Here is a 25,171-nt window from a genome sequence, read left to right on the forward strand (position 1 = left end):
GAATTTAGTTTGTTTACAAAAAAAATACTTTATGATAGAAATTTCTGGCATGGAGCCCTAACACGCTAATAAATACTCCCGTTTTTGTGCAGCAAGGTGCACCAAATACTGAGCAAGAACTTCTTGGCATTCTGGAGCGAGGTGGAATCRCTACTAAAACTACACTGTGGGTGTCTGTTTTTATGGTTAACAGCTGTAACCTCACTGAAGAGGGCACTGGGAAAGCTGATGAAATTTTGGAATTTTACCCAAATTAAGCCTCTAAAATTTGTGGAATTTAATTGTGTCACGACTATCCAGCGTACTGCCATCCGCCTGTGAATCTCTATTGTGGAAGCAACTCTATTTAAATACATCTTTTTATAAATTTATTAAACTGAGGAACAAACACGGCTCTCTTCTTGCATCTTCACTGGCTGAAATATGTCTTTGCAGAGACTTGGCTGCTTCCATTGTACTGTACACAGTAATTCCAAAACCACAGGCAGTGCTAATAATAAATATTCAGTCAAACTCAGAATCAGGCCATAAAATGCCACTTCTGCATTTTTCTGCCAGAAAATTCTCCTTCTCTCATCTTGCTCCATCTTCCTTCCAACTTGCAACCCTCTTCTCGCACCTCGCTAAAACCCAAAGTAAAATCTACATAGTCATGCTCAGATATTGATGTAATAAACGCTCTGCCTCTGTTAATTTCTTTCCTACCAAGAAACATTGTGATGGAGGTCTTGCTCCTGTGGGCCAAATTAGTGCCACTCTATTACATATATATTAGTGACAACAACTAAGGTCTTCTGACACAGAAAGAGGCAAGTACAAAGGAATAATATGTATTTACTAAAAGAGAATTTGCTCCTCTTCTGGATGTAGGAAGACTTGTYCTCCTTACTCTCTAAGCTGTATGGCCTTTCCCAGTGACAACACTGATGCAATTTAGCCAAATATTTTGACTGGAGAACAAGAAAGTCTTTCTGGTGCCCCACGCCTTGCGAGGGAATTTTTCATCCCTGGTGTTTAGGCTTTACATCTTGCCCCTTGGTGGTGAAATTTTCACCTGACTGAAATCCAAGAAAATTTTGTGACTGCCCCCAAAGTGAGTGGCCAGRATTTCTCTTCCCTTGTTTATTTAATCCTAGGCTTTGCTGACTGATGTTCTTTGGCATAGAAAGAAAGAACAAAAGAGCCCTGAGAGCTCCTTTGGGTTTAACTGGGCTTTCCTACCACAGAATTTCAGGACATTCATGTTCTTTCTACAGTTCCAGCAAGGAAGGGCCCTGTCAAGCTGCAGTGCTCTGGAAACTTAGCTCCAAATTTCTCGTTTCAGCAAAACAGCCTAGGAATGCTACAAGTAAAATGAATCTTTCTGTAATGCAGAGTTGAACAAGACCATTTGCTGCAAGCCTCCAATTTGTGCCCTTTGCTCCCTCCTGCTGCAGGTCCCACGATCTTGGGCATGTCTGGAAGAAAAGGCTCCATCTGCTTGGCATCCATGTCAAACACGGAGGGTTTATGCACTCTCTGGTTGACTCTGCCACCGAGTCCTTGGCTGAGCACTACCTTCCATGTGCAGGCTCATTCCTAGCACTGACCTGAACAGACCCAATTGGCTCTATCACTATTTTAACCACACAGGCATTTCTTGTGCCTGCGCTTTGGGCCATGGTCTGAGTTCAAACAACCAGCCATTGCCCTGAAGTGGAAAAGTCTCTTCTACAGTTAAGCTCTATTATTCTTTTGCAAAGTAGTATTTCTTTATGCCTTTTTTTTCCCCCCCCCACTATATCATCTCCACCTTTTTTTTTGACAATCGGCTATTTTCACAGTATTCTCACAGTGTCTATCATTTCATCCTGCCTTTCTTGGATGAGTCGCAACTTCCACAAACACTATCTTCCATCTAGTTTCTGTTCCTACTCCCAGATCTTCTGTTGCTGAGATTACTTCCTTTTTTCTTTAACTTTTTGGGATTTGTCATTTTAAATTATTATGTTAATATTTGCATCCTCAAAACATTCAACAGATACTGGCACTTTCCAACAAAATCTTGGTTAATTTTCTTCTCTTCCTGTTTTACAGAGGTAAACACCAGACACCAGATTTACATCGGACCTGCAGTTAGCCTGACATCTTTTTGTTTGCCACCCTTCCCACAGGTGTGAATGAAGACACAGACAGTTCAGATTCATCACTAGTGACAGGGCATAATGCAACATGAAATTGCTCAAAATGGCTTATAATTGTTTGAACAGATTGTTAGGGAAAAAAACTTTTTAGAAGGACTGGAAGAACTACCAGTTCTTCTACCATTTTTGCAAACCTTAGTTTGCAAAAGAGTATATTTCTTTAACTGTTTTACACCTTTTGGTTCTGTGACTTCAATACCTTTCTAACAGTTTCATTTCTSTGATACCAATAATGTAACATTTACCATTATAAAACACATTTTCCCATAAATTGTCATGCGTGGAAACAATGGATCTTAATTAAGAGAGATATCAACAACTGATTTCAAAAGCCTGGGGACATTTTACTTTCAGTCTAAATGACCCTGCGGTCTCTAAAGCAATCATTTGCTATCTRCATGGCTGCTAAATTCATTCTGCTCTCTTCCTTAATAACGTCAGCATTCTCTATCATAATTTGGCACGAAGTACTTACCTTTATGGGAATAATTATAAAATAAATTAAAAAATAAGGCAAAGGGGAAAAAAGTATCAGACAAGAAAATCTGTCAGAAATAAATGCTTAAATAAATTCTCTGTATTTCCTACAAAATAAGTTTTCTATAGCAGACTGTAGAATGTGAATGAGTTGTCCATACAAATGTGTTTATCCATGTTTCAAAGTGCTGTATGGACATTGTGTTTAAGTTCAAAGCAATGTTTATGCAGATTTTTCAAATTCTTGAAATTTCCACAGAATTTCTTATAAGGAATTCCTATAATAACATTCCTATTCTACCTGAATGAAGATTTTTATAACATTTGCTAAGTAGCACCTTAAGAGCTCAGGCGAGAACAACTCAGAGTGGCTCTAAGGAGTTTCCTAGTCAATTTGGAGGCCCATGGAAAAGCATCAGAAGCAGCAAATTAAACTAAGAGGAGATATTCACTCATTTGTTTAACTTCCTGAGGACGATATGAGAAACAATCAAATAATTAACAATGATTAGTGAGCAGTGCAAATGTCTACGACTTRTGGTATGTTATATTACTTGGTTATGTTTTCAAAACACACACAAAGGTTCCAGCATGGGGTAGCACACAATATTTCCTCATTCCATATGATCAAGGGAAGTGGCCCAACATTCTGAACTGTATTAGTAATCCTACACCTAACAGACTGAAAAACCAAGAGAAATAAAGCTCTCCTTACATTTCCCCTTGTACTTAATGTAATTTTAGTAGAATAATCTTAAGTCTTAATTTTAGTGGAATTCTTCTATTGTCACCAGTCAACTGCTGATTTTAGTAATACACAGACTAGTATTATCTTTGACATTCTCCCTTAGAAGACATCTAGATTAAATTTGAATTTATGGATGTTACAGAATTTATAAATCTACTTGGCTGGGGGAGAAAAAGAGAGAGACAACTAGAGAGCAGGAAAGTTAAAGGAATTAGACTCTCTTTTCCACAAACAATAAACTTTCCAGTCTTTAAATGCTTACAAAAATTAAATGACATCAATAGACTTGGTAGCATTTTAAATTAACTCCAGCAGAAATACAGTTCACTTAACCAGGGTCAAGAGGAAAGACAATGAGATATAAATGGGTTTTGTGGTCTGTTTAAAGCAGAGCCTCAAAAGTAAAACCTGGTGATTGCAAGTGCTATGAGTCTGAGGTTACACGAATGTAATATTAACTTCACAAATCAAGAATTTTATGATGAAATGGATCTGCTCATTCRAAAAGGCCCAACCGCTATTCACTACTTTGTGGTCTGTGGAGACGTTACCTGATCGCTCCGTGATGTTCTTGTGGTTTGTAAAAATGGGGACCCTAATGATCCTCAGAGTCCAAGGATCTGCCCTAGGGCCTTTTCACTCTGCTGACACTCACTGGAAATCCACCAGCAATACCCTCTCCAGAGCGCCAATCATTAACTCATTCATAGTCACAGGAGCAAGGGTCTGGGGTTAGCAACTATTAATTAGTATAATTATTCCCTGGACAACAATTACAAACTGAAGGATCCACTTAACATCCATTCTCAGATCTTGTCTTTCTGCAATGCTAATGTTTCTAATGGGTTCATTTAGCACCACTTACTGATCACATTCACTATAGTGTATTGTTTCAGATGGACAGGACGGAAAGCCAATACCTAATATTGACCCTTGCAGTATCCTGTGATTAGAAAAGCTGCTCCTACCATCATTAGCCACATAGCTCTATCGAAAAACATATATATTGTTTGTGAAAGATTTGTGATATTTCTCCTCTTTCAAAAGTGCTTACAAAATTAATTTCCTGGAGAAATAACAGGATGTTTTTCAAACAACTTTCTTCAATAATGCACTTGTACGTGATAATACTCCAGTCRCACAATTTGATGTTTAGGACCATTTTCGCTGATGCTGATGAGCACTCGGTGTAATTTCAAACCAATTCTCAAGCCTTTATTAGAAAAAATAACAAAGGAAAGAGGTACAAGTGTACAGTTTGTGCTGGGCAGAGGCAAAATCCTGCACAGTGCTGAGGCACTTCCATACACTGGAGTTCAACCAAAAAAACAAAAAAGCTGGGAATGCATTTGAACCATTCCTAAAGGAAATGGTTCAACCTACCACTTCCTTTCAACCTACCAAGAAAACTCAAAAAACTAACTGTATAAGCCTAGTTTCACCTTCTAAAGAAGCATAACACACTTTTCTGTGATATGGCAAGATATGATGTCCATGCTCAAAATGACTTTGGTAGGACAAACAGCTAATTCATGTAGCAATGGAAGGAAGCACATTGTTAATAGAGAGAATTTTCTGTAGATTTTGAAAAATGTAATTATTTTAAATCCATGATAGCACTAATTCAGTCAAATGCTTTAATAGAACCTACTAGCTCCAGGGGATATTAAGGTTTTGCTAAATCAGAGCGTTACATTTCAAAATGCACCAACTATAACAAATCACAAGTTGTCACACCTGGAGAATGAGGAAGACTATCCATTAGAAGTCAGTACAACAGATCCTCTTTTGAATTCCAATAAATGCTGGATTACTGAAACAGGAGGGAGAGTTTCAGGTACAAAAGAAGGGGGAGAGAGTAGGGAGTACGGCATCGTGTTACTCTGACAAGTTTCTCTCTCTTCCTTCTCTGAGAAGCTGACAGCAAGAGCAATCAGGGGCATGACACACAACATCTGAGTTCAAAAGAGGTGGGAGAGCAGAAACGTACAATTTTTTTTGGAGAAGCTTTAGCTCTTTTCCCTGCATTGATGACTAAAAAAATTAAGAGAAAATATTTTTTAAGGTTGTGTTAATAGAGAGGTTTGGGGCAGTAGCACTTGCTACTGCAGTAGGCATTTCTAAGGCTCTCTCCTGGACAGTGCCTCAACTACACGCAAGTAAGTGGAAGCAGCAGTGTTGCTTTTAAATGTGCTGTTAGATTGTATTTGTGAGCATTTGATGTTCTTCTTTAATAACCTCAAGTAAAAGGCTGAATGAATTCAACAACAGTAGCTGAAAAAAGTGCAATGAGTCATATTATAGGAAAATGGAGAAAAGGATACAGGACTCTCCACTGAACACAATCCTATATTGTAGGCAATCTGTGATAACACCCTTTTCATTTCAGTTCAGTCCCATAAAATTACCACTAACATTACAACTCATGCAGAACACAGATAAATGTAAAAATGTCACAGAATTCTTCCAGATGGGACTTTTAGTTCCACTAGATCACCATCTACTTTTTTACTTGTCTAATATTTCATTACAACCTTCCATAAGTTAATTTTCTTTCCACTGACCATGTAAATCACAAATCAATTTTCATTTAAAATGCCTGACTACAGATTGCTCCTGAAAGCTCAAAGCATATGCTTCAGTGAGCTCTCCAACATTCTTAATGCACATTAGAAAAATGTTGTGGTTTTTTAAAAATCTTTTTAAAGGAATTAATTTTACATTAAAGTCTGGCATGAGCACCAAGTTATGGTCCTCCTCCCTTCCCTTTTCACCCCCCTGCTGCTTTAAAAAGCAGGTGCCTTTTTGCAACACGACCGTATGCAGAGCTAAATGTCTTTCCTGACAAAATTAAGAACACGATATTCATTCTGAAACCAAAAAGAGTCAGGCAAGAATACAAACTGCTTTAAATTTGCAGAGTGTAGATATGATTACTTAATCCTAAACCCCTACTGCAATCTTGCAGTCCTCTAGGGAAAAGAAGGCAGAAAAAGAGGAAAAGGAGGCAGCCCATTCACAGCTCAGTCATTGACTGTCYTTCATTTGAATCAATTTTTTTATCATAGTCTTAGAGAACCTTTGTATAACTCAAGGAGCAGGCTGAAATATATGACTGAATACGGCTAACTTTACTCACAGCAGTGGCCACAGTCAATGGGATTTGACTGTGAGATGAACAGGATTGAGCCTTTAAAACAACTTATACGAAATGCTTTACATGAATGCTCAGAAGATATCTTGAAACTGTACTCTGTGAAATGCTGCTTTCCTATGTTMATTTAAATATAGCCATGTCCACCTGCAAATTCCCAAACACAAATCTGTAGCTATAAAATAGCAGACTGGACTCAGGAAACCTGGCTTCTGCAGCTGGCTTTGTGATTGTCCTGACATACACAGATGTCCTGATGGACAGGATAGCCACTTCCCTACAGTGTGCCTCAGTTTCCACATTTGTAAACAGTGAATCATTATAGTGACTGGGGTAAATTGGGATCACTTCAATGCTGGAGCCAATACAAATGTAGGCACTTACTCAATCAGGGTTAGGTAGGACTGATTGTGTCCTCCTGCTACTCTTTTTACAGGGACACTAAATTTCCTCATACCAGGAATTCCTGTGCTGTTCCATCTGGAAGCATTTCCACAGGTTCCTGTTCCTACAGGACCTAAGCACCAAACCTGGAAGACCAAATACATCAACACAGCAATCTTGGGAGCAGGAAGAGCTGTTTCTTCCCTTGGAACATGTCTTTCTAAAGGAATGGTCCCAAAACACCAAAGTGTAGAGAAGTGCATGTTTCCTCTCAGCCTCTTTCCTTAAGTTCCTGGTCTGAATCCACATCTGGGCTTCCCTTCCACTTTGCTGTCTCTCATTTCTCCAGCTTACCTGGCCCTACCACATTTACTAGGACTCCCTGGAGTTTCTGGATTGTCCTTCCTTCTCTGAAGTTCACTTCTCTCATGTTTCTCATCACTCTACAGCAGCTATTAGGAAGTGAGTCTAGCTTTGAATCCCCACTTTTTGAAGCACTCTAACATTGGGATTCTAGCTTGGGGCTGATGGAGAGGGTGTCAGTTTAAATAAGCCTGAATGCCCATGACAACTGAGAGTAGTTCTCTGCAAAGTGGAGCTCTTTCTCATAATGCAATGTGTCAGTGCTGACCATCGAAAGGGAAGAGAGCCTCCTGAATGGTCTCTGTTACAAGCAGGGTCCTGCCAAAGTATTTGCAAGTTATGCTCAGCCAGACCTTAAGGGTCTTCAGAGAGGGTTTTTGTTGTTTTTTCTTTCAAACCCATGCTCCCAAATGCCAGTGGGCCCTCAAGTATTGCATCCACTGTGAATTTGCCTCTCAATCTGAGAACCAAGCGCCTCTGGACTTGGCTCTGTGCTGGCATATCACACACGCCACTTAAGAGCTGGCCACTTGCACCAGTGAAGTGGAAGCACTTCAGAGATAAGGAGGTGTGGGGGAAAATGTCTGCTTTGTTTCCCAATTTAGAGAAAGCCCATCATCTAGGGAGGAAATTATGCAAAACAGTGAAGTCTCAAAAAAACATATCTATGAGTAGTCAATGGAATGCTCTGGGGTTTTGCATCACTTCTCTTTTTACTTGTCCTGCAAGTTTTCTTTAATAATTTTTCTGTTCAGTCAGCAATGGATTGGCAAATACATCCAGCGACCACGGTGAGCAGCCAAAGAGGAATCCCAGCTGCTGTGGCCAGAAAGCAGGCTAGACACCAGCATGCCTTTCTGTTAACCACATCCTCTGTATTACTTGGTGAGATAATTCTGYTCGGGGTTCCTGGATGAGAGGCCTAACTGAAGCCTCAGCAGTAGAAGCAGATACCCAATGTTCATAGTGACAAGCTGGGATTTAAGAACAGAAAAATATTATGGCATATTAGAAGTAAAAGTGCAGGAGAAACACTTCTGCAATGAGGTGCAAAAGAAACAGAAAAAGACAACAACGAAACCCCACATAGACACGTACTTCTCACAGCCTTTGAGTCTTTTCAACCACTCAGGTTTTCATGAACTCTGAGTACTTCTTGATGAAGAGATCAGCATAAACATAAAAAACATGATTTTGGAGAAGCCTACAATTCCACTGTGAATCCCACCCTAGTAAGTACAGATCACAAGTTCAGATTTAAACATTTATAGGCCCATTCCAGTGTCTATCAGTACATTTTTGTACATAAACATTTAGGCATTCCATTTTGAGCATTTTGCCTGGAATTACTAGGCAGAACATTACAGCTGCCAGTGGTTAAAATCAGAGCTGCCAAGTTACATTTAGCACTGGAGGTGCTTATGGTAGAGGGTTATGCATTACATATGCTATGCAACTCCGTAACCTGGACATTCAGTGCTCTGAAAGAAGCCTCTTCCTAAATAATACCGCTCTGAATCATCAATAATGCAGGATTTGTATTTATTGCATGTACCAGGCACCAATCATTTCTTTCTGAAGCACTAATATAAGTTTAAGGCTATGTCAACATTAGAAAGTAATTTGGTGCCGCGTCAGTGGACAACTAGGTGGAGGCAGTTGGTGCCAAGTCCCTCTAATCTCCTCTATAGGCAGCTTGGGGTTTTTACTTTGGGCAATATTTACTCTGGCTTTCTGCAGTGAATGTATGGGGGCCTCGAGCTGTCCAAGGGCCAGTCACTGGTTTGGATGTTTGTGCCTCGTTTTGGCTCTGTAAAGCATCTGTGTGCTCCCAGTGTGAGGCCTATTGTTCAGTTTCCTCCAGAAGGAATCCACCCTGCACGTATCATACCAGCATAAAGGTGAACAGGGACACAGGGAGATCCATTTCAAACCTGCACCACTGCTCTAAATGAAAATTCTCACGTAGATGCAGTTTACAATAAACATTTTTTTTTTTATGAGCAATAGGTTATCTCCTGCCTTCCTATGCCACTTGAACACAATCAGGTTTTAATGCCATTAAGCTGAGGTTTCTGAGCTCCAGTTTCTTAATCTCCAGCTTGCCATTTATGAAACGATAAGATTGGGAGACAAAGAGATTGTAAGTGGAATGTGACCGTGTATAAATTGCTCTGTATTGGAAATCTCATCCTTCTCTGTTATTTACTTTTCTCCAAGTAAGATAATTATATTTGTATAGGTATAGGTATAGATACAGATTAGATGCTACATTACAAAGCCACAAGGGTTCCTGAAATTGTTAACATGATGGTTGTCATGGTTTGTTTTGTTTTGCATGAGCAAGAGCTCATTACTGAGAGCTCTTGTCATTCACATTGACTTTTGTCTTCTTAATGGGGCGTTTCTGAAATGAATGGCAGGATGTATATATTTCAATTCAGACTGTACCTTGGAGTTTTGCTCCCGCTGAAGTCAATGGCACTTCAGGACAAAGCAAGCTTTATAGCTTGCACTCTTACAGGCACGTCCCCTTCTCTTGTTCACAGTGCCTTTAAGGGAGACCAAGAGCAGTTTTCAAATTATTTTGCTTTCAGGCATTATTTCGTCTCTACCAGGTAACTTGCAGACTCGCATTCTCCCAGGTTCAAAAGATGCTGCTGTTCTTTATGTTCCTCGCAGTGCAGGAGGCTGCCATGATGCAAATACACAAGCCTCACTCTGTATTGAACGGAATGGGTATCACTTGCTGTGCAAAAGAGGTGAACTAAAACAAGTCTCACTGCTGGGGAGGGTAATAGCAGCACTGCTTTTGCAGCAATCCCCTGCCAGGCAATTCATAGGCTGACACTGATGGTTGCTCTGAAGGGAGTCACTTACCCTCCAAGCTAGAGGTAAGATGCCAGATAAGCAGTAGCCTGTAAAAAAGGATTAAAACAGAGAAAACCATGGGAAAAGATTAAGATAATTTACCCTCGTTTACTGCATCCATCATAAGCCCCATTGTCAGTATCTATTGTGCAAGTACCTGACAAACTTCTGCTTCTATCTGCTCCTCAAAAGCCTCCYTCGTATGGGAAGTTGCATACCTTTCAGGGGTTTATTATAAACTGGAAGTGAGTAACAGTGCGATATCAAAGGAAATAAAACTCCAGTTGCTATTGCTGCTGGGGTTGCCTTCTGAATGTGGCTTATACAATATTTCATCTGTGCTGACACCTTTCACTCTCAATTATTTGGCTGCTGTCAAAACAAATCAATCAAATTATAGCATTGTGTCTTCATGTTACCGTTCCACTCCAAGTTAGCTGCATTAGCTTTGAAATATATGGAAACATAAAATTTATCTCTATCATTTATTTAATACAACTTTCTCCCTTGTGATGTTATCTCACAAGCATAGCAAACTCAAATTATCTGATGCCAAACACTGAATATATATAAATACTACTAAGAAATTTTAAAGCAATGGCACTCACGGGAACATAAATGCATAAAGATACACTTGATAAGTCTTACACTTACAACCCATGATAAACTTCTGACAAATGGAACAAATAGTATATGTTTTTAATTTTGGTTGCAACTGGCCAAGCTGCTCATATTAGATAAATGTAATTTCATAAGATACAACTTTGAACTACCAATATCCCAGTAAAGAGGGATAAAACGAAGATTTAAAGAACTGATTTTGTTAGCAGTAAAATGGAAAAAAAAAAAAAAAAAAGACTGAGTCCAAATATTTTTTTAATCATGTTGGGTGCTGAGTGGGTAACACTGTCTTTGGTTACAATCCAGAAACATTGACTCAGGAAAGGAAGGGCTAAAGTCTCAAAGAAAGGTTCTGAAAGTGATTGCTCTGTTCAGACAGTTTCACAGAACCTGTACAAAAACTGTTCTTGAGAGGTTTTATCCTTCTAAAAACAAACAAAATAAAAGGTTGCCAGTGAGGGAATTTTCTGAAAACGTACTCCTGTCATTGCCTTTTAGACAGAATTCATGCCCTGTTTCTACTACTACTTCTAAAACACACATGCCCAACACACTGGGAAAGCCACCACAGGTTTATCACCATGAGACATTCACCTCTTCTTCATTTAACACTACTGATGTTATGGGAAATTAGTTACTCAGCACAAAACACATTCAGGAACACTTGGTGGGAGGGGAGTAACTTCAAAAATCAAGCTGGAATGTAAARGATGGACAGATACAAAAAGTACTGGATGAGGAAAGGGACAACAGACTGAAAAGCCATCGGAGAAATGGAAAGTGATGGATACCTGAGGGTCAAATTCTGTAAAGCCAAAGCAGGGCACTGACTTGAACAGAATCAAACTAGAGAAGTGAAATGAGAAGCTTGTCTTTAAGCTGAAGATTTTCTTCTAACATCAAATTATTTATGATAGAAAAATACAGCAATGAAGTGAAGAAAGATTCTGTAAAATAGGTCAAATCTACAGTTCAAAAGCAATATTAATGTTAAAGTAAGTAAGCAAAAAAACAAGTAAGGCGATGAATAAACATAGGTCCCAAACTGTGTAACCTTGATGGAAACTTCCAACCCTTTGGCTGGTTGGAAAAGGTAATTAGAGGTCCCAGGTAAGAAAAATTCACCTTGTAGTACCAGATAGTGAAATGACAAGAGGGCCTGCTTTAGATTTATGAACCAGAACAAAACTTAAGAATGAAAATGACATGTAGCAAAGATCTAGCTATGTGTAAGCAGCAGTGACCTGGGCCACCTTCTAGAAAAGCATACAAATGAGTATCAGCACRTTCTTTACAGGAGGGAAAAGAGTCACCGAGGACGTGTGAGAATTGCTGGTGTCCACACTGGACGTCTGGAGTGGAGCATGCGAGGGAACACAGGTCTTGCAACTGTCCTCCCTACTAAATCGGAGCTCAGAGCAATAGGCTTGTGAACCTTCAAAGAAAGGAAGCAGCTTCTGGGACCAGGTAACAAAATGAGAGGAAGGTAAAACGAGTGCAGAATGCCACCCAAAGGATATAGCATCATACAGAGGTCTGAAGCCTCGAGCAAATCACCCAAACTGCACCCTCATCATTTTGGATGCCATCAGACAGGCTCTGTTTCCATTTCTAAGCAATCTCAGTGTCAAGCAGGGGGCTTTTTCTTTGTTTTTGTTTTCAGACACCCCCCAAAGATGCTATAGAATGTCTCAAGTTGAATAAACTTTAATAGTAAAGTCACAAGGCCTCCTCAGAACTTTCCATGAGAATCAAATTTAAGAACCCTGCACTTAATGCACAGAACCACRCAGACTTTAAAGAAATTTCATTTCAAAAAAACTGTCTCCCAGGCCATTAACTTGTATGTTTCATGGGTTCTGAAGTCACACTATTAAAAAAGCCTGTAAACCCAGTTGGTCAATAAAGACTTTGTTGTTTTTATGAGTCCCTAAATATATATGTGCTTGATTAGAACTTTGCTGGTCTATCAGGAACGCAAGTTTGTATCCAGGGAGTTTTTAAAACATGAATCATAGGGATTTTATTAATACAAATACCATAGAAAAACAAAGGAAATTAAACCACAARGACTATAAATGCCTGACTTAAATCCACCAAGGCAAGGAAATTAAGAGTGAAGGCTGCAAATCCATCCTGGTAATCCTTCTGTAGCTCACTGTATTGTAGTTAGGTATCTTGGATCAGCATATGGTCATATATGCATACACTGTATGGATGYACCTATCCATTTGCATGTGCCCCACCAGTGCATGCAGCATGAAAGCTGCAATGCTGAAGTGAAGAACACGGTGACAAACACTAGCCAAGAATTTTACTTGCATTTGGAATTTCTTTATAAGATCACAGTAAGTTAAGTGCTTAACATTATTGGAATGAGTTTTCTCTACATTAATTTAAATTGTCACGGTCTAAATTCAAGAAGGAGATTAAAGGCTCCTGGAAACAGGTGCAAAGATATACTTTAAAAGCAGCATTAAAATGCATCCATGTTCTGGTTGACAGCAATTTCATTTAGAATCCTGCACACACAATATTCCTGCCAGGAGCAATATCAGTCTGGGGCAGGGCTAGGAGGATATCTGCTGCCAAATAAAGGGCTACATTCCTATAAATGCCAAGGCCTCGGATACCAATCATTCCGCAACTCCTAGCCCACAGGTCATGTCTGTCAGAGGGTACTTTTTGGTGGAAAGTTAGAAGCGGAGCAGACTACTTCTGTCCTGCCCATGTGCTTCTTGGCATATGAGTCTGAAAACTTGGCCTGCAAAGCTGAAGTAGGTATCAACGTCTACATTTCAGAATTATTTTGCTCCGCATCACTTTGTTTTCYCTCATTCATGTTGTTCCATAACTCTTTCCAGTGGAAAAAATAAGCACATATGGAGTCTATTTTGGATGTGAATCAACTACAGAGCATAGAGACATAAATACTACTGCATTTTAATATCTCTGAAGGTAGCCTTTAACTTATGGGGCAGAAAATACAGACAACAAATAGCTAACACATTGGGAGCAATCAATAAACAACTAGTAACTAATAAAGTCCTGAACCTTTCACATTTCCTCCGTGAAGGCAGCAATTTGCCACTGAACAAGATGAACAATTAACATGGGGCCAGGCCATTCCCACAGGAGAGAACTCGAAAAGTGAGGGAGAAACAAAAAGACAAGAAGAAGACAGTGAATTTCTTTCTGTGTTTCGCTAGGAGAAACAGCTTTACCTTTTCTCCCAAAAGCAAATGTTAGGCATCCCACGCACTATGCTTCCTGGGAGACCAGCTAGACACACAAAACCTGCTAAGTGCCCTGTCTTTAGGGATCTAAAGAGGGTAGAGGACAAAACACAACGTGGAGGGAAAGCAGCCTGAGGAAACCTGCAGTGTGGCTTGCTCATCCGCAGGCACTCCGTGCATGCCAGAGCAGGATGCTGCAGGATGTCCTACTGTTAATGTTTCCAAGCGGAAGGGTAAGGAGGTTGGTCTTATGAGGTAGCTACCCCATCCCTGGGCAAGCGAGCCCTTCACAGTGACTGTGTCATGTTCAGCACTTATGCAGCATCAGCAGGGCCATACGTGGTTCAAGGGCTGCACTGAAATCGCTAGCAAATGCAGCTCCTTTTCCTGGTTCTTGTCATTCTTGTTCTGGTTGTGTTAGTACAGTGCAGGAGTACCTGGGAATAAACTATTCCTCTAAGTGAAACATCATTTTGATTATTACTGACATTGGTGCTCATTAAAATACATAAGTGAAACACTGCCTTTCTGTAGACTCTGAAAGCTATTTCATGTTACTTGAAGGGGAATACAAATGAATAGGGACTGCATCACTTTAGTTAAAAGCAGAAAATGTTCTAAAGACTGGGATTTGGATGCTAGATCAGTGAGCAATTGAAGTTTGTAGTTTATTTCTTTTCTGTCTTTCTTGTTTTTCATATCTTCCTGGTTTCTGATTCTTATGCTGTGTGTACATGGGGGAATGGGGATAATGTATGTTTACTTTATCTGTTATGCAATTAATGAAACAAATCTATGCTAAGATGAAACAAGATCTACTAAATGTAAACAATACATTTTTCCCTTCTGTAATCTTATGTCTTTACATAACATTATACTGACTGATCAGATCTCCATGTAGAAAAAAAACCCTTTTTAACTTTTTTTAACCATTATCTCTCTGTTGTGTTACCCGTATCAGTGCATTTTAATGGCTGTCTCTTAGCTCTCAAGATGCTTAATACATTTCTCCTTGCATTGTATTGCAGCTAAAATATGACCTGCTTCTGCTTAAATAATGTAATTTAATGATTTCACATTTTCAGCCATGCAAGGCTTTCCTTCAGCACTGAAGTCTTCCACTAATGATTTGGGGAGATAGTTTGTTCTCTTTTCTTTCAGAGCTCAAGACTGAAAAACTCTGACTTCGAAATAAATTATTGACATCCACTTTAGAAACAGTAGAGTTTGTGGTGGAAAGAAAATACACAAAATTTCCAGCTTGATGCTTCCTTTTGAGCTTCAAGTACCATCCAAGCTCCATGACAGTGGAGAGGTCTAAAATGCTAATGTGTCATTGCCAAGTCAGGCAATTTATTGGGGCCACCCTTAGCAGAGAGACTCCTAAATTATTATCCATGGAGTGAGAGTAGCTGGAGCAGAGCTGGTAGACCACATGGTGGTAGGTTTGGGGTTTTTTGGTTGGTTGGTTGTTTTCTTTTTCCATTTCTAACATGTATGCCATACTAAAAGTCGAGCTAAAACTTTAATTTGCTAACTGAAACTGCTTTGGCAGTCATTTAAGTGAATAAAAGGATAGGATAAACCTTTAACAACTGCCCATTACTGGAAAAGATTCCCCATTCTCAGCGATTTCAACATGCATGCAAAAGGCCAAACACATAAACTAAGAAAACAATATAGAATAAACTCAGCACCAAAACAGTTATCTTTCTCTTCAGATATACAGAAATGTTATATTTGCACAGGAAAAGCAGATAGGCTTAATGAAAGAATGCCTTTCCATAAATATCACCTTACTGAAGAAGATCACAATATATTTCTGATATACTGAATACTGTGCATTAAGTAGCYATTAATCCCTTGAGGAGATTCTTGAGAAGGATAGCTAAAACAAAGAGAAAAAGAATGCCTCCCTCCAGAAACCTTGAAAGAAATGCAACCTGCAAAAGGAGCTGCAAAGTCTGAAATTGTACAGTTCAGAGAAAAGTTTCCCTAAAACTGAAAGAAAAATATTGATACCTGCTTGGATGATGAAAGGAAAACCGGCAGAATGTCTTCCATATCAGTCAATAAAAATGGGTCAAGAAGCAATGGACTCAAGGTGGAAATGGAGACAGTGGGACAGTAAACACACTGACTTGCAGGACACCTGTCTCATTTTCTCCCTTCCCACAAGTTCACAGGTGTCGATGTGACCCCTCTAAAATTTTTGCTATTTAGAAAAACGCTCCTGTGTTTCAGGTGTAAGAAATGGTTAGGGGATAATAGGTTTGTAACTGTGCCTAGACACAGGGACAACAGCTTGCTTGGATGGTGTTTAAAATCATATCTCCTGCACGTTAGTGGATTCCAGTAAAAAGTTACGGTTGTTGATTTTAACATTTTGTTCAAAGACCTGCTAGTAGAAAGCCCAAGTTCTACAGGTAAATCTGTGTTACGTTCAGGGATGTTTGCGTACTCTAAAGCAGATGGCTCTATTTTGCTATAAGCCCTGAGCATCTCCATAAATTTTATTCTTTGCACATTTCTTGCACATATTAAATTTGCTTAATAYGAGCCAGTAAAAAGGTATATTCATCTTCCTTCCTTCTGTTCACAAGCATTTGACTTATTTGCTCAGGGAATAGAAATGGTATAGCAGTGTGTGTGACAAATGACAGAGTAATGAACAGAGAATAATCAAACATATATCAAGAGAAATAGTTTCCAAAGAAGCTTAGGATCTAAACCTATCCTCAATTACAGCAACAAAACTCCTATTGACCTCCTAGTGGTGAATCAAAACCATATAGCAACTGAACAATTTAACATAAATAAATGCAAAAAGGCTTTTTTATAAATAATCGAGAATAGAAGAGTAGGTAATTTCACTGAATAAGTTATATCTTTGTGAGTTATTTCCATACCATTAATCTCTCAATTTTATCAATGTCTTTAATTTTTAAATGAATTCTTGTTTTCTCTTGTTTCACACACTGTTTCTCTGCTACAATTCTTATCAGTGAATGCTTTATATTTTCTTGCCACAAGCAAGAATCTTCAAGATTGCTTGAAGACAAGAAGAAAACCATTGTTAAGCAGTTATGTGGATCATGTCAAATTTGGTCAGGTTACTCCCCTCATCAACATTTAGTATGAATTCAAGTATTTTATTAGATCAGAACTTTTCTGAAGTTCTGATCCATCGTTCTGATCCATTATTCAAGAAGTCTTCAGGGAGTCTTTTGAGTTACCTGGCTTGGGTAGCTTGGGATGAAGAGGTTGAGAAGTTTAATGTTGAGAGAGAAGAACAAAATCAGAAAATACCCAGCTTGGGTATCTATGCTTGACTGCTGTAGGAATTTAGGGACAGCAGAAACAACAACGAGAGTAGAGAAAGATAGGTAACAGAACAACATGAAAACACGTTCCCGGTTATTTACATTGGCCGTGGTGTGGTGAGGTTTAAGGCAGCTGGAAGTTGATGAATTTGGTTTGATTTCTCCCAAAAGGCACGAATTACCAAAACTGTGTCACTGCAAAGGCTTCTCAGCATACCTATATGAATGCTGCCTATGAAACCCACATTCTGTGAGAGCAGAGACCAACCACGTTCAGCGGGGTCAATGATTCCTCACAGCAGACAGTTCTCTGGAAGCACAGCATTCTCATCCGACTCTTCTTTCATTTACACATGTATAGGTTAACAGGACATATAGGAAGCAGCGAAAGCATACAGCATCAGTAAGGGTCCTTAAGTGCTACCTGGACAAAGTCATTACATTTCTTTGCCTACCGACCTGACTGAAGTGGGCAATGGGACTTCTACTGCAAGTGTAAATATCAAGCATGCGAGGCACACAGGTGGAGGGGTATAGAAGCAGCTAACTGAATTCATGGCTCCTTTTCCCTTCAAGTATTTTAAGGATGACATGGTTGTCTCCATGGAAGGGGAGCTACACCTGTTGATCCAGAAAGTACCTATTTGATCCTATGCTTGTGTGTACAAGTAAGAATTATATAGGAAGACTTTTCAACTAGGTCATTGCTTGCAAAACTTCTTTGGCAGTGAAGTTGCTCCTTTTAGCCAAGAACTAGATACCCATGGCTAAACTAAAGAGCAAAGGTTGCCTGCCTTAATCCCTACTCTCCAGCTTCGCAACACGGGGCGAATTAATGACGTAAGAACTGTACAAGCTTATGTTTATTTATAATACTACATACACAGCAACCATAACCTGGAACGCTCCAGAGTGGAAAGATACGTTTTTATAAGGCCTGCTTCCTCATTAAGATTTCATCACCCACCTACGCTAAAAAGGCACTTCCCCTTCACTTTGTTATATCTGCTTTTACCCGCTCCTGTTCCTGCATTATTTTTTTAATCTCCAGATCCCTACTTTACATGCACTCTCAAATTTTAAACAAGCAAAATTTGTGCATTAGTGTGTCCTTTTCATCTATGATTTATGAATGACAGGTTCTTTGGTGCAGCTTAATGGTATGAGAGAGACATTATTTTAAACATTAAAGTGAAAACCATTTACAACTATGATAAGAGAGGTCTGTTGACATTAAACTTTAAAACATGCACAAGGTAAAGGCAAGTAGCTGCGCCAACAGGTAAGGGTACTTGCATGTGGTTTGTACGGACTTTGTTCTACACATCAGCTGTCTCTTCCTTTCTCCTGTTTCACAGCCTGCAGGACACGGTGCTTCAAACAATCCATTAAGGCATCAGCAGCAGCTAGAGTTTAATCACCTAAAAAGTACTTTGTGTGCAGCGTGAGCAGGCATTTAATAAAACACCCATTTTGTCTGTGGAAAACTTTCTTTACCATTTATGTCAGCAAGAAATGAAGAATAAACAAGTACAAAACATTGAAAGAACTCAAGCTGTAATTCCATATTCTCGCCCACACCACCATCACTTTCGCACCAGATAATCACATCCGTACCATACATGTATTAAAGCTGCTCTTGCAATTCTAACTTGAGATTTTTTGCTCACATTTATCTTGCTATACTTTGTGCAATTCAGTTCAGCAACAGCCTTATTTAGAATAGTAAATAAATACATTTGTATTTTATATCATGTGTCTGGATTGAGTACTGTTTCTAACTGTATTAGACATAGTGATTGAACAGCGAAAGAATACTAGAGAAAAGCAGGTATACAGAGTTTGTCTTAGGAAATGGGTATAAGTTGAAACACAGGCAGTTCCATCTCCAGGTGAGGAGGAACTTCTTCACTGTRAGGGTGACAGAGCGCTGGCCCAGGCTGGCCAGAGAGGTTGTGGAGTCTCCTTCTCTGRAGATCTTCCAAACCCACCTGGACACCACCCTGTGCCACATGCTCTAGGTGTGCCTGCTTGAGCGAGAAGGTTGGACTAGATGATCTCTAGAGGTCCCTTCCAACCTTGAACATTCTGTGATTCTGTGAAATGTTTCATTTAGATCATAAAGAGAATACAACCTCTATTTTAATGCAGACTTCTTGCACACATGGTACAGATGACACAGTGGGAACAAAACAAAAAAGCCCCAAAATCCTTTCTAAAAATGCCAAACACAACTTACCTTGTAGATTTTGCAATGGCAAAGTCATAATGCCTCCTGCAGCAGCTGCTGCCACCAGCCCTTGGATGTTGGTGAGATTAGCTGTAGGCAGAGTTAGGACCAGTCCTTGTTGGCCACCCAGCTGCCCGGCCATGTTGAAGGGAATGAGGATGGGCTGATTGAGGGCTGGAGTGCCGCCCGGCATCACCCCCGCCACCGCCGAGGCCAGCTGCTGGGCTGTCAGTAAGGGCTGCAGGGAAACACAGAGCGAGTGAGTGAGTGAGGCCTCCTCGGCCCTCCGCGCCGCCGCACAGCCTCGCAACCACAGCGCCTCCATCCACCTCTCTCCAGCATCTCCCATGGTCTCAAAGCATGATTTTCACCACCACAAAACGCCTTGACAAATTTTAGTACACCAAAATTGGAAGCCTACTTTGTTGGGAGCAATTCCAGTTGAATCTAGAGGGGGCAGAGCATGGCACATGCACCAAAGATGTTTTATCAACACAAGGAGGCCTGATTCAAATCAAGCTACAAGCACCTGCACACATTGCCCATATTTTCCCACTTGTATATTAGTAAGTCTAGAAAACACCACAGTAGCAGCTGCCAGGAGCTAGGTGGGCTGTGTGCAGGCTGTACTATAAAGTGTGTTCAAACATCAAGTGTCTTCTCAGGCTATGCTGATGGTTACTTTAAAACTTTATATAGGGCCATACTACTATGCACACACTTTTCTGCAAAGAAAATAAATACCTGGCATAACGGATGAATGAAATGTTTTTACTAATGTGGGACTATATGTGACATGCAGAATTGTCAGAGTCAATAAGGCTGCATTAAAATTGCACTAGCTTTTTAATATTAAATCACAACCTGTAGTTCAAAAATCACTTATATAAAAAGTTCAAATAATTTCACCTCCTAAAYATGCCAAAACAAGCACAGAAAAAAGCTAATCTTTCCAAACAAATACCTTTCAAAACATAAACATGGCACATGGATACTACCCTTTTCTAACCTCAAAATGCAGTCAAATAGCTCAGAAACATATTTTCTACATTACACAGAAAAAATRGGATCATTTAAGATTATGTACCTTTCATCAAACTACATGTTTCAGGTAGTCCAAAGGAAAGATACTGACCTGGGGCCCAACGGGGAATGCAGGATGGGACTGACTGGGTTGGTGTTGGTCGGCTGTGCTCGTGTCAGACAGCGCTGCGTTTCCTCTGGCCTCTAGAATTCAAAGAGAAAATCTACCTTAATATCAAGCCTGGGGACTGGCACATTACTTTTGACTGTGATGTCACATAACATCAAGCTGGAAATGATATGCTAAAGTGCTTTATCAATAACTCAAGCACTCAAATCACTTATCAGCTGCATAAATTATGCTAACATTCATTCAGACCAGCCAGCTCATTCAAGGAGATACGAAAATCTGACAGCACTGAAACTGAAGCTATCATCAAGTCAGCTAATGTGGGCTGCATTATACATCAATTTACATCCAGGACATGAGCATTCGGCGTGTGTGGGAACGGCGCTTTTTATGCTTAGGCGAGCACCAGCCATTCTAATTTCTGAAGGCAAAAATTATCTGGAAAACAATCAAGTCTCAACTGCTTTGTGTCTTAATAAAGTCTTTTCTTACGCCACTTAGCAAGGCAAGAATAAGGCAGGGTAAAAGACGGCAGGCACAAGAAAAGGCACTATGTGAACTGAAGATAAGTATTCCTCCAAATGACAGCTACTTTCCTTGTCTTCTAAAGCAAGGGGAGAGCAAAATTCTGCAAAACCAAGGCTTTTCAGTGCTTATTGAGATGATCAATATCCACCATGAACTATAGGCTGGCACCAATGACTTGCTAAGCGCAGACTATAACTCAGCTCCACTATATTTTGCTGAAGCCTGAAAAGCCTTTTTTTTAAGAAAAGAGAATGAGAAGGAGAGCAAGTGAGCACGAGTGAGAAAGGGCGAGAGGAAGAGCGAGAGGAAGAGCGAGAGGAAGAGCGAGAGGAAGAGCGAGAGGAAGAGAGCAGCAGAAAGAGATCCTTTCAGGTTCAAGAAAGCACCAAGTTGCTTTCCAACCTGTGACCAGGTCTCCAGCCCCTCGTGGAGAAGGACTCATTGATCATAAACTTTTCCAACATTGGTAGCACTTTTTCAACACGCGAGGACACATCCACCTTTGAAACTGAAAGGAGGACAATAAGCATTAAAAGTAGCTGTGGTAGGACAGGAAAATYCTGGCAAGAATTTCATGTTTTCTAGTTAGTCCCATAGCTTTCGCTCCATTAACTTGTTAGGTTTTTTTTTTTCCTGATGCGTGGTTGAAATCCAATTCAAAGTAAACCTTAACAAGATCCTCTTTTCCAATGTTTGTCCTATGAATAGCAAGTGCTAGACAATTCCCAGCTAGTTTACTGGCAAGCCATGGTGTGCTAGGGTAAAAGGATACGATTCTGTCATACTTATAAATTTTAAAGAGGGTATTATCAGCTCATTTAAAACAAATTCTTCTATATATTCTCCAAGGGGACAGACTTATAAATAATGGAAATGTGGAAAAAAAAATACTTCAGCACATTAAGGTACAAATAAAATTGACTGCTACATATTATTCAATTGACTTCTATCTCTACAGCAAAGTGTCAATCATAACAGCATTTTAGAATGGTATTAAACAATAAATGTGCAGAACTATTATGCAGAAATCTGAAAATCTGATTAATTTGTAATATTTTCGTGTGCTCTCCGTGAGTCAGAAACGGACGTTGCTTTGGGAATGCTTACAAACCTTCTATTGGAATTCCTAAATTGATTTGGAACTAATAAAACATACAGACTTGCTGACATTTTATAAAGTGAATTCCATCAAAATGTTTGGCATTTTATTGACTACTGTCATTTAATAACGAGAATAAGATGACCTATTATAATTGGCGAGGACTCCACCATCGCCTAATAACATGGGAGACCCAGTCACTACATTTTTTATGGCTGATTTACTCATCTGAGGTACTTGAAAAGCAAGAAATGTAGCTAGAGATGTAAGGTTCAGGGAAAGCTGTTTCTTTCAAATGCCCTGCAATTCCAGCAGGATTGCTGCCATCAAACAAACCAAATCTAGGTTTTCTTCAGTATGTTTTTCTCCTATACAAACCATGGTTCTACATTACTGAACAAAAGTTTAGCTTAAGTAATTTCCATGTATCATTGTGCTATTTTTCTTAAATCTTCTTATCACAGCGGTATGTACGAAGTGATATTACAAAAMAAAGATTAAATACCAACGAATATATCACTTCCCATTACAATCAAATTATCTAAATCATTTTTAAATGTAATTTTAAGGGCTGAGAATTTCATCTTAGTGGATGATTTAGTTAATATTAAAATAAGCTCCTAATAATCTGTCAGATCATTAAATTGTTCCTTGAAAGGTCTGGCTGAAGTAAAAACCAGGAGTGAAATACTTGACTAGAATTTGATTTTCCTGCAATTAATAAAGCCTGATCTCTCAATAAATAAACAAGAAGTCTCAAAGAAATATGCCTTGCTTTAGCTTTTTTTTCACAGTATAAGATATCCAAAGAACCACTGTTTGCTATTATCTGTACCCCAAGGATTTTGCAGTATTTCATCTCACAAGCTGTGTTGTACAAGTGGGTTACGCAGGCCCATTAAACTAAAACTAATTCTATTCCTTTCCTTTTGCATTGTACTAATTGGAATCACTTAGTATTACATTCCTTTCATATGTTCACTGATTGAAGCTGATACATCTTTTTATTCCAGTGCTTGAATGCTCTGCCTGCTTCTTCCAGCTCGCTTTCTATGTGACACAGGCATTTTAGTAAAAGAGCACACAATTTCACACATAGGAATGTGGTCTTACATGGCTCCCTGTATGGAATTATGCATGCTGCATCCTCAGAATCGAGTTCTCGCCTTCCCTCCCATGTCCGTATTTTTCCTTCTCATAAATTTACCAGGGTACTTAGTCCCCTTCTGATCTACGTGCTGTAACGGGCACTCAGGTGTCACGGTTTCTCCCAGACACAGAGGAAACCCTGCCGGCTGCCTGCTGAGCTGCCAGCAAACACGGCGCGGCGCCGATTCCCGCCGCACCTCTGACCACGTGCCCGTTTGCTCCTTGCTGGGCCCTCGCTTCAGCCCAAGGGGCAGCTTGAGGCCGATTCCCGCTGCACGTCCGACCATGTGCCCGTTTCCTCCTTGCTGGGCCCTCGCTTCAGCCCAAGAGGCAGCTTGAGGCCCAATCCCAGCACGCAGCAGGGGCAGGACCTTCCCACTCTTCCTCTTCTACCCCATCAAGGTATCCGGGGTGATTCTCCCGAGTTTGGAAAATCCAAAAAGTTCAGAGCAGCCTGTGCTACCTCTGCGATTTCTGATTTATTACTGGTTTGGATAAAGCCTTCGTTAAGACTGTTCTCCTAACTTGGCAGTGTTTGATGCCCTTTGTTTTTCCACCTTGGTTATAAGGCCTTGACTTGGGAGCTCATATGTTCCAGATGCTGCAATGACCTTTGTAGGTAAATTATTCCATCACCTAAACTCCACTCCCTTACACAGGGGAAAAAAAGGGGGGGGGGGGCTGTCAAAATGTAGCCTCACTTTTCCACTTGTGCAGATTCAGGCTCTCACCTCCAGGCAGGCTCCCTTCCAATGCCATAGAGCTTTCCCTCAGYGCTGGGCATCCCAGCAAGGACAAGGACACAGCCCTGCAGAGCTGGGGAGGCACCAGCAGCACCTGCACCACCCTCAYRTACCTTCTGGAGAGACTCTGCTCAYGTTATAGCTCTGATTCCTGGTTCATCTGGGGCAGGGGGAATGGGGCAACTGCTCTGGAAATARAGGTAAACCCTCTAATTCCTTCTGGAGCCAAGACTTCCCTTGCAAGTGACTACGGCGATCACAGCCTAAGCCAAAAAGCTTGCTGAGGAGTGCTCAGTGAGCAAACAGGAGTGCTACTGCCRTAGCACATGTAGCCAAGGCTTTAATATTTAATAAGTAGCATTAATCATATGTGATTCACCATAAATTAATTATAAATTATATAATATATACATTCACCTCGCATCCCACCAAGGGGCTGGGAGGGCATGACACAATAAAAAATTGAAGTGAACTGTAAGCATTGTAAAATAATCCTCCTAAAATAAAATATTATTAAAAAAGTAAAACAAAGACAACCTTCTTCTCCCATTTTCAAATTTCCGATTTTTCAAAAAGCCTCCATCCAAAAAAAAAAGGGGGGGGGGGGCAAAAAAACCCGCTTAACAGTATKAGGTTTGAAAAATGAAAAAAAACACAGGAGGGGTAATGGAAGGGAAAAAAAATCAAATTCCAAGGCCTCCTARTCTCATGTGAATTAAGACTATCAAGGCACTAGTTATAAACAGGTTTTCCACAGTTTAGCTCGTTCTGGTACGTACATCCTTTCAGCAAGACGGATACCTCCCTTTCACGTTCCTGTATCCCACAGAGCCCTAGAAAAGGGGGAATGCTCTAATTCCCGCTCTGCAGGTGAGCAACTATCGGACACAAGGACTGAGATCACGATCT

General features: G+C 40.0%; 1 protein-coding gene across 1 annotated transcript in view; it reads right to left on the minus strand.

Moving 5' to 3' along the window:
• POU6F2 (POU class 6 homeobox 2) overlaps positions 1 to 23,806 on the minus strand; it is a 176,871-nt gene extending 153,065 nt beyond the window's left edge. The window contains exons 1-3 of the mRNA XM_026034997.1: positions 23,578 to 23,806; positions 20,726 to 20,817; positions 19,600 to 19,828 (exon numbers count right to left, since the gene is read on the minus strand). Of these exons, the coding sequence (XP_025890782.1) occupies positions 19,600 to 19,828; positions 20,726 to 20,817; positions 23,578 to 23,806 (550 nt within the window). The remainder of the gene's footprint in view (positions 1 to 19,599; positions 19,829 to 20,725; positions 20,818 to 23,577) is intronic.
• Between the last annotated feature and the right edge of the window lie 1,365 nt (positions 23,807 to 25,171).

The sequence above is a fragment of the Nothoprocta perdicaria genome, unplaced genomic scaffold (genome assembly GCF_003342845.1).
Source record: "Nothoprocta perdicaria isolate Ctin4 unplaced genomic scaffold, notPer1 scaffold_154, whole genome shotgun sequence".
Classification (NCBI taxonomy): Eukaryota; Metazoa; Chordata; class Aves; order Tinamiformes; family Tinamidae; genus Nothoprocta; species Nothoprocta perdicaria.